General features: G+C 44.3%; 2 protein-coding genes across 2 annotated transcripts; both read right to left on the bottom strand.

The window, feature by feature from the left end:
* Nucleotides 1-659: 659 nt before the first annotated feature.
* Nucleotides 660-2,992, bottom strand: LOC109768832 (aspartic proteinase nepenthesin-1-like). Its single transcript, XM_073496039.1, has 2 exons — nucleotides 2,770-2,992; nucleotides 660-1,578 (listed from the first exon to the last, which is right to left on the bottom strand). Exons 1-2 carry the CDS (start codon nucleotides 2,990-2,992, stop codon nucleotides 689-691), a joined length of 1,113 nt encoding a protein of 370 aa, XP_073352140.1. The 3' UTR covers nucleotides 660-688.
* Nucleotides 2,993-7,305: 4,313 nt separating this feature from the next.
* Nucleotides 7,306-8,571, bottom strand: LOC109768834 (aspartic proteinase nepenthesin-1-like). The gene has a single exon (XM_020327561.1). The coding sequence runs from the start codon at nucleotides 8,569-8,571 to the stop codon at nucleotides 7,306-7,308; it is 1,266 nt and encodes a 421-aa protein (XP_020183150.1).
* Nucleotides 8,572-9,031: the final 460 nt, after the last annotated feature.

Raw genomic sequence — 9,031 nt, 5'->3', positions numbered from 1 at the left:
TACGGTGCAAACCATGTTTGATACGAAAACCATGCTAACTTGGCGCGCCAACTGGCAAGGGGTCTGCTGTCAGGAACTGGAAGGCAGATAGGACTGCGTGTGTCTGCTTTTTTGCAAAAAAAAAACCTTAAATCTTTTATCTCATGAAAAAGAGCCCTGTGTATGCGTTAGAAGGCATTTTATTTTTTCCGCCCCTATGACACATGGGTCCCAGCTATCAGTATTGGAAAATTAAACGGGAAAAAGAATGCCTCACGACTTGAACGCGCGACCTAACGCAATAATGCTAGCCGAATTAACCACACCACCAATCGCAGTATTCTAAAAAATTTAAGATAACAAGCCATTATGTTTTGTTTTTGAGATGATAACAAGCCTTCATGTTTTTTTTTGAGGGGTACAAGCCTTCATGCCGGACGCATGTGAGGCTTAAATGGGTTGCAAATAGTGTGGCCCATTTTTCACGCACTAGGTTTTTTTGAGGTATTTCTAAAACCTATGTAATAAAAATAATGTTAAAATATTCATGTGTTATAAATATTATAATTTTTTGTGGGGATATAAATAGTATACACAAAGACGATAATTAGTAATTAAAAACATTTAAATATACACACATGTATTGTATAAAAATGTTTCACTATATTTGCACTGTATTTGCATGCTCGAAGCAAGTTATTGCACCAGTTCAATGTATGCTATAAGTTTTAGCATCAAAATGACCGTTTGCGCCAAGTTCTGATACCGCCTGTGTAATTGACTCTTTTATTAACGACAGGGTAATAGCTTGAAACAAGCGGTCATAAGAAATTTGTCCATCCCTGTTAGCCACGCGAGCCGTGAGTTCCCGGAGAACGGACCGTGTGACCACAGTGACCCCGCCGCTGCCGTTTTGTTTCAGAGCAAACACCATCGGTGGGATGGGCAGTCTTGTGTGTCCCACGCTTATCCCGACGAGTGGGACATAATAGAATGGGTACTTTTTTGGGACTTGCACGAAAGACATGGACATCACAGGGCTGCCGCCGCTAAGGCTCGCTGAGGCGCCGACGAAAAGATGGCTGCTGGCACCGGCGGTGGCGTTGCGGCGCAGATAGGGGGTGTGACAGTATGAGAACTTTTTGGCGCCCACCTGAGAGATGAGACCGGACGCCCCGCCGTGGAGGGACCCCGGAGTGATCATCAGCGAGTCGACGCAGCCGAACGTGAGCCGCGCCGTGCCGTTTTGGAAGGCGAAGACCTCAGAGCCAATGGACCCTCTGGCGATGCCAGCACCATAGAAGGCCCCGAAAGCACAGCTGCCGCCCCTGGCGCAGGAGTGCTCCAGGTTGGCCAAGCACAAGCTGTCGTTGCATGCCACGGGATGGAAGCTGTCCGAGTTGGACGCGGTATAGTAGGGCAGGCCCTGCTTGACGCAAGATCCTTTGAGGCTGCAGGTGGAGCACTGCGTCCAGATGAGGTCACTGCCTGTGTCGACGATGGCCTCCGCGCGCTGCGGTGGGTTGCCGATCAGGTACTCAGCGATGTACTGGCTGGTGTTCCAGTGGACCGGCACGCTCACACTAGTACAAAACAGGGCTTTCGTCACAGGGCAATATTCACATTAGTCCCGGTTTAGTCACGAACCGGGACTAATGTGAGCATTGGTCCCGGTTCGTGCAGCTAAGGTATTAGTCCCGGTTCACCTGGGCCCTTTAGTCCTGATGCCACGAACCGGGACTAAAGGGTGCGATGCCCATTAGTACCGGTTGGTGGCACCAACCGGGACTAAAGGACTAATGGGCTTTGAGGCATTAGTAGCGGTTCATGGCACGAACCGGTACTAAAGGGCCCATCAAACTCTACTCTCCCCCCTCGACCGTCTTTTCAGTTTTAGAAAAAACAAAAGAAAATGATGGAAATGTCAAAAAAATAAAATAAAATAAGTTTCCCATGTGATATGTGGTCTAGTTGTTGGCAAAATTAACAAATATGAATTTCGACTTTATTTGCAAAATCTCTCTGGAATTTCTTAAAATGGGCATAACTTTTGCATACGAACTCGGATGAAAAAGTTTTTTATATGAAAAATTATCTACTCGAAAAGTTACATCCGATTTTAACTGGGGGAACCCGTTAAACATTTCCAAAATCCTCAAAAACCTAACAGAAAAAAAGATACGGGGCTTCTAAGATCTGGAGAGGCAAAAAAATTCAAAAAAATTCAAATTGTGGTCAAACTGTGGTCAAACAATGACCAAACTAATTATTCTAGAATATTAGTGTTACTAAATAATTATTTCAGTTTTTTGAATTTTGGTCAAATCTGGTCAAATCTGGTCAAACTGTGGTCAAACAATGGTCAAACTAATTATTCCAGAAATATTAGTGTTACTAAATAATAATTGTTTTTTAAAACAATAGTTTCAAACTCAAACAGTGAAATGTGTCACTTCATGCTCAAGCTAAATTCCTGAGGGTTAATAGAATTGACATCTTACTATTGTCAGGAAAACAACAAGTGTAGACTTGGAAACGAGGGAGAATAGAACCCGGAAGTTAAGCGTGCTCAGGTTGGAGTAGTGAGAGGATGGGTGACCGTCCGGGAAGTTAGATGATTTGGAATGATGAGGGGTGATTAGAGATTAGAGGATAAATTGAGTAGTGATGAGGGGTGGTGATTAGAGATTAAAGGTTAAAATAATTCAGAAATTTGAAAATAAAAAAAAATTAAAAAAATCGCAAATTTTTTTTTCAAAAAAAATATAAACCGGGACTAAAGGCCCTTACCAACCGGGACAAAAGCCCTCTTTTCTACTAGTGTCACGTCAGCAAAGGACACCAGCCGCTGCCAGCTGCTGGCCATGGCGCGCTGCACGCGCTCCGCCGTGGTGTAGCTCCCCTTGCCATCAACATGGGTGAGCTCCATGTGGAACCCCGCGCTACTACAAGTAACTAGGGTAGCAGCAGTGGAGCACAACACAACAACGATCAGCACCAGGCTTATTTCCATTGTTTCACTCGTTGGTTCGGTGCTGGCTCCTCACCATGTTCTAGCTTAATTGCAACCTGTGGCCTCCATATATATATGCATCTCTACTACTCCCTCCCTTCCTAAATATAAATCCTTTTAGAGATTCGAATGCGGACTACATATGATATGAAGCAAAATAAGTGAATATACACTCTAAAATATGTCTATATACATCCGTATATAGTCCGTATTGCAATCTTTGAAAGGAATTACATTTAGGAACGTAGGGAGTATTAAAGGTGAATCTGTTTGTAGTCGTTCGCACACAACCACTAATGCAAAAATATAGAAACAGAGTGCAAATCAATTTAAAAACAGAGCCATTAATGTAATTAATTAGACAATTAAATGCGCAATTAATTAGATAATGTTAAATAGGAATATTTTTGCACTGAATCAATTTGAAAATTGATTCATTAATATGAAGGCTGTTAATTAGGCCTACAATAATTAGAAGTAGCTAATTTTCTAGTTAATAAGACAATTAATGAATTAAGTAGAAAATTAATCACGCCGAATAAATCATATAGCCATTAATGCAAAAACGATTTGAAAAACTAGCACCGAATCCATTTGAAAATAAAATCATAATTAGCCATGCAGTTAATTACATTTACAATTAATTAGGTTCATTTAAAAATAGATCTTTCGCTTCGAATCTCTATTATTAGGGACGAATATGTACGTAGTCGTTTGCCCACTACCATTAATGCAAAAAATAGAAATAGAGTAATGCAATTAATTAGGTACATTTAAATAGACTTTTTTGCATCAAATCAATTTTCAAACTAAGTCGTTAATGCAATTTATTAATTAGGCAGACAATTAATTAGCCCTATAGACAACTAGAAGTACTCCCTCCCATCTATAAGGCCTGATGCGTTTTTCTAGGCTAATTCAGACCACATGTTGGAGTAATAATATATGGCATGCAAGTTACATCAAGCACACCGTTAAATTCATAGGTGGAAGGAGTTTCATAGGATACTATTAATTTTGTCAATGGTCAAATCCAACCTCGAAAAACATATTAGGCCCTATATATATGGATGAGGGATAGGGATTTTCTTCGCGCGAAATCAGTTTAAAAGCGCTCGCGGGTGAGGAAGGCCAGCAGACTTTTGATGACGTTGGCGAGTACCAGCAGGCTCTCAGGGCATGGCCGAGCAATGCTTGCCACCATGAAAAACGGCCAACAAGCCCTCGCGATATGGGTGACCAAGTGTTCACCCAGATGGATGGCAATCGTGCTCAGCAGTACGTCCACACAATCGAGGGTCGCTCACTAGAGGACGACCAAGTACTGAAGATCGTGGGCTCCAATTGCGCCTTTGATGACAACGGTGACGATCGAGGACAATCGGTCACACGACACCATTTTTTAAATATTGTTCCATCCCGTAGCAACGCATGGGTATGTAGCTAGTCTGAATAATAAGCGGAAACAAACCAACTGACGGAGGATCGATTATGATACATTCGTAAATTAGTGCACTAGCTAGTATAATCAAGTCTGGGGTGCCGGCCTGAACCTTGAATGGGATTGGGCGAACTTCCTTATTGTCAAATCCCAGATTATTCCCAAACCTGGTATGTTAAAAAAATTCACAGGGAATAAAATTTTTGCTAGGAAATATCTATGATTGCCTATGATTGCTTGTGTGCGACTTTGTTTTGCTTGATTGATGCCTAGAACGGATAAAATCCCACCATCACTAGTTGAAACCCTAGCAAGCCTTGGTAGAAACCAAACCATTTGAAATATTATTGGGCACAAGGCTAACCTTAGTAAGTCCCAAGAATATCCAAGCCAGTTAATTTTTCTATGACTTGAGTTGGATTCATTTTGAAAACAATTCAAAAATCAAAGGGAAATTATTTAAAATGGCTTTGCAATTATTTTGGCAGGAAGATGAGTTCAACAAATCCAAACAATGAGCTTGACCCAATGGCATTTTTCTAAACTGAATTTGAACCACATTTAGTTTTGAAACCAAATTCAAATTCAAATGGGAATTATAAGTGTAGGAATTATATATCCAAATTGCCTAAACAAAATTTTACAGAAAACCGCCTGAACTTAAAACACACATAATTAATTATCTAAATATCCAAATTCGGTGATTCATTTTGCAAAATGACCCTCATGAAATTTACATTTCACCCTGTCCAAAAACATTTCACTTTTGAATAATCTAAAATTTAAATTCAAACATAATGAATTCAAATTTAAATAGGGCATAACTTGCAAATTAAAAATCCAAATAAATTGATTCTTTTTTGCAAATTGAGCCTAGAGAAATATAGTTTCATGTCAAAACACTTTAGTTCATATGTGAATAATTTAAAAATATATTTTAAACATGATACAGAACAGCCCAAAATTCAAATAGAAATTAAACCTACATTGGTTATACTTTGAAATAAAAATTGTCTAATAAGACAATTATGATACAAATGAGTTCAGAAACTATAATATGGACTTTATTATTAGTTGACTTTAAGAAATCCAAATGATATTTGAATTTAATTCAAACACAGTTTGAACATAAGTTTGAAACCCTAGGTCTAATTTAAATAAAACTAATGCAAGATGGTTTAATTAATTAAATTAGACCTAGTAAGTACCTTGGAGTTAATAGTTGACTTAGGGAAATACGAGCTCAAATTAAATCCAAATAAAGTTGAAAACCAAATAAAATGTATTTCTGGAAGTTTAAAATTGTTTGAAAAATACAATATGTGCGGAAGGTGAGGTTGTTCGAGGGTTTAAAATTTGAAGTTTGAGTCTTAATCAACTGTAGGAGGTAGGATCAAAGTCACCAATGAATAGTGACCAATTGTACGACATCACTGTTTATGCATATTTTCTTCCCTTTCTACCTCCCCAATGAACATGGATTCATACTTTGAACTGAACATGTTTATACTTCATAGTACAAGACCATTCTAACATACCACGGTTTTCAGAGTTTTTCTGAAAGTATCAAACATGGTTTCCACGGAGTTCTCATTGTGACTTGATTTCCACGAAACAATTTTCCATTCCCAAAAAGAGTAGTAGTATTACTAGCATAGTCGTTCCCTTCTCATAATCAGACACCTCAATTATAGCATACCTCAAATTCATACAAAGTCATGCAACTACTTAAACAATGCATTACACACATCGTCTAGCTACTACGTCACGACATGCCATCGGACTACCAAAATTTGGTATGTTTTACCTACATGCTACCTATTTAGAAGAACATCCATGACTGCCCTTGCCCTTCCCGGCACCCTTGACGTCCTTCTTGCCAAAGTAGCGGTTGAAAACATAGTGCGGATTAAGCCGGATCTGCTAATCGCCAGAGCTGTCCGTCCTGTCATAGCCCTCCTTCTCCTCCTTGGGGGGCATTCCGGCCATGCCACGGACCGCAGACTCTACTCTCGGGCGAGGGAGCGCTTGTTCCTCCACTGCAACTTCTTACAATGCGGGCGGATGACTTCTTCCTCTGCGGCAGTGTGCGTCACCGCATCATTTGCCTCCGCCGCTGCCATGTCGGCAGCGAGTCGGGCCTCAGCGACCCCGATCTTCTCCTTCCCATGGTGGGCACACCAGTCCCGGTAGGATTCATACTCCGGCGGAACGGTAATGGGAAAAGATAGATTGGAAGGCTCCCTAGAGGGCCACGATGATCTAGCCCTAGAGAATCCGATGCGTCGACGCAATGGGCTACGTCGGATAGATCCTACCGTCGGTTGGGCATTGCCTCCTCCGACCCGCATGGGACGACACCCCAGCCAACGAATCTGTGTTGGTTGGAGTTAGATCCACTGCCCGCCATGCTAGAGAAGGTCGGAGATCACGGGACGGGAGTTTGGGTGGTGGAGTGGAGTGAAGTGAAGTGGCTAGAGTTTGGCACGAGGAGCGGATGGGGATGAATATATGTGGAGTCGGGTGGGCCAGCACGGGCCGGAACCAACATGACGGACGAAGCCGGGCACGCCCGGGCCTCCCCATATCCGCCCCGTATTTGGGCTGGATATGCGGGTGCCAGTCGACTCGGGCGTTTGAAGCCGGTTTGAGGCACCCGTCTGGTCGGATGTTTTTGACCGGACACTAACCGGGCCGCCCACCCACACATTTGAGGTGGGTTTGGAGTGCCAAACACTCCCACAAATATAAATCGATTGACTTCTAAAAGCTAAATCACACTCATTCGAACTTCGAAGCATCAATATCAATGGAAGTTCCACATATGCATGAGTTGAAATAAATTTATCGCAGTGACACTAAACGTGGGTGATCAGAGTTTGCTGCAGTCCGCTGTTTGGAAAGATAGCTCATCCTTGGCAAGGTCGTAGAGCAGGTGGATGTTCTGCAACTGGAAGTTGCCGATGATGCTCATGTCGTTGGATGTCTCCATGACCATGCATGACGTGGAACTGTCCAGCGGCACCCAGTAGTTCTCCGGGGGCAGCACCATGTCCGCTCCGCCACTAAAGTGGAGCACCATGGACGGTACTTTCTTTTCCTGTGCCACCGCCACACACAGGTCCATCTCGCTGTCAGCAGGCGGCGGCACGAGGCTCCCGTTCAGCTGCCTCCGGAGCTCCTCGCGGAGGGGGCCGTATGCCTTCTCGGCCAGAGCCGTAGTGGGGCTGCCGGAGTCGATGATGACACCGCCGCTGGTGCCGTTCTCTTTCAGAGCGAACACAGTCGGTGGGATCGACAACCTTGTTTGTCCCACACTTATCCCGATGAGTGGGACGTAGTAGAATGGGTACTCTTTGGGGCCTTGCACGAAAGACATGGACATCACAGGGCTGTCACCGCTAAGGCTCGCCGAGGCGCCGACGAAAAGGTGGCTGCTGGCGCCGGCAGTGGCGTTGCTGCGGAGGTACGGGGTGTGGCAGTAAGAGAACTTGCTGGCGCCCGCTTGAGAGACGAGCGACAGGGGGCCGCGGCCAAGCCCTATGAGTCCGGACGCCTCATCGAGGGACCCCGGAGAGATCATCAGCGACTCGACGCAGCCGAACGTGAGCCTCGCCGAGCCATTTTGAAAGGCGAAGACCTCGGTGTCGATGGTCCCACTGGCGTCGCCGGCACCGTAGAAGGCCCCGAAATGGCAGCTGCCGTCCCGGCGGCACGAGTGCTCCTGGTTGGCCAGGCACAAGGTGTCGTTGCATGACACGGCATGGAAGGTGTCCGACTTGGACGCGTTATAGAGGGGCAGGCCCTGCTTGACGCATTGTTTGCAGGTGGAGCACTGCGTCCAGATGAGGTCGCTGCCGGTGTCGATGAGTGCCTCCGCACGCTGCGGTGGGGTGCCGATCAGGTACTCAGCGATGTACTGGCTGGTGTTCCAGTGGACCGGCACGGTCACGTCCACAAAGGACGCCAGGCGCTGCCGGCTGCTAGCCATGGCGCGCTGCACGCGCTCCGCCGCGGTGTAGCCGCCCTTGCTATCAACATGGGTGAGCTCCATGTGGAACCCTGCGCTACTACAAGTAACTAGGGTAGCAGCACTGGAGCATAACACTAGAACGATCAGCACCAGGCTTATTTCCATTGTTGTTTCCCTTGTTGGTTTGGTGCTATAGCTCCTCACGATGTTATAGCTTAATTTGTAACTTGTGGCCTCCATATATATGCATCTAGATAACATGTGGAAACAAACCAACTGACGGAGGATAGGATGATACATCCATAATTTATTACACTAGCTAGTATAATCAACTCTTGGGTGCCGGCCTGAACCATGAATGGGATTGGGCGGATTTCCTTACGGCAGAATAGGCATAGGACAGTTGTATAGCATTTTAAAAAATTCTACCATTATAGATACAGCTAGCTAGCAGCTGTGATTACATCGCTGATCTCTCCAAGTGTCGACCTTTACAAGAAGCTTGGATTTTGTCGCCAGATCCTAGTGTGTGTTTTTACCATTGTTCTCAACTGTTGCTAGTCCATTATTCGACGCGATAATCCTCTTGATATAACACTAGCAAAAGGGCCCGTGCGTTGCAACA

The sequence above is a fragment of the Aegilops tauschii genome, chromosome 3 (assembly GCF_002575655.3).
Source record: "Aegilops tauschii subsp. strangulata cultivar AL8/78 chromosome 3, Aet v6.0, whole genome shotgun sequence".
Classification (NCBI taxonomy): Eukaryota; Viridiplantae; Streptophyta; class Magnoliopsida; order Poales; family Poaceae; genus Aegilops; species Aegilops tauschii.
This window is presented reverse-complemented; position numbering and strand designations above follow the sequence as displayed.

Excerpts from the sequence above, each read along its gene's own strand:
- LOC109768834 (XM_020327561.1), bottom strand. The coding sequence starts at position 8,571 with ATGGAAATAAGCCTGGTGCTGATCGTTCTAGTGTTATGCTCCAGTGCT.
- LOC109768832 (XM_073496039.1), bottom strand. The coding sequence starts at position 2,992 with ATGGAAATAAGCCTGGTGCTGATCGTTGTTGTGTTGTGCTCCACTGCT. Across the intron at positions 1,579-2,769 it reads GAGGGCTTTTGTCCCGGTTG|CCCTGTTTTGTACTAGTGTG; the intron begins GTAAGGGCCTTT and ends CTGTGACGAAAG.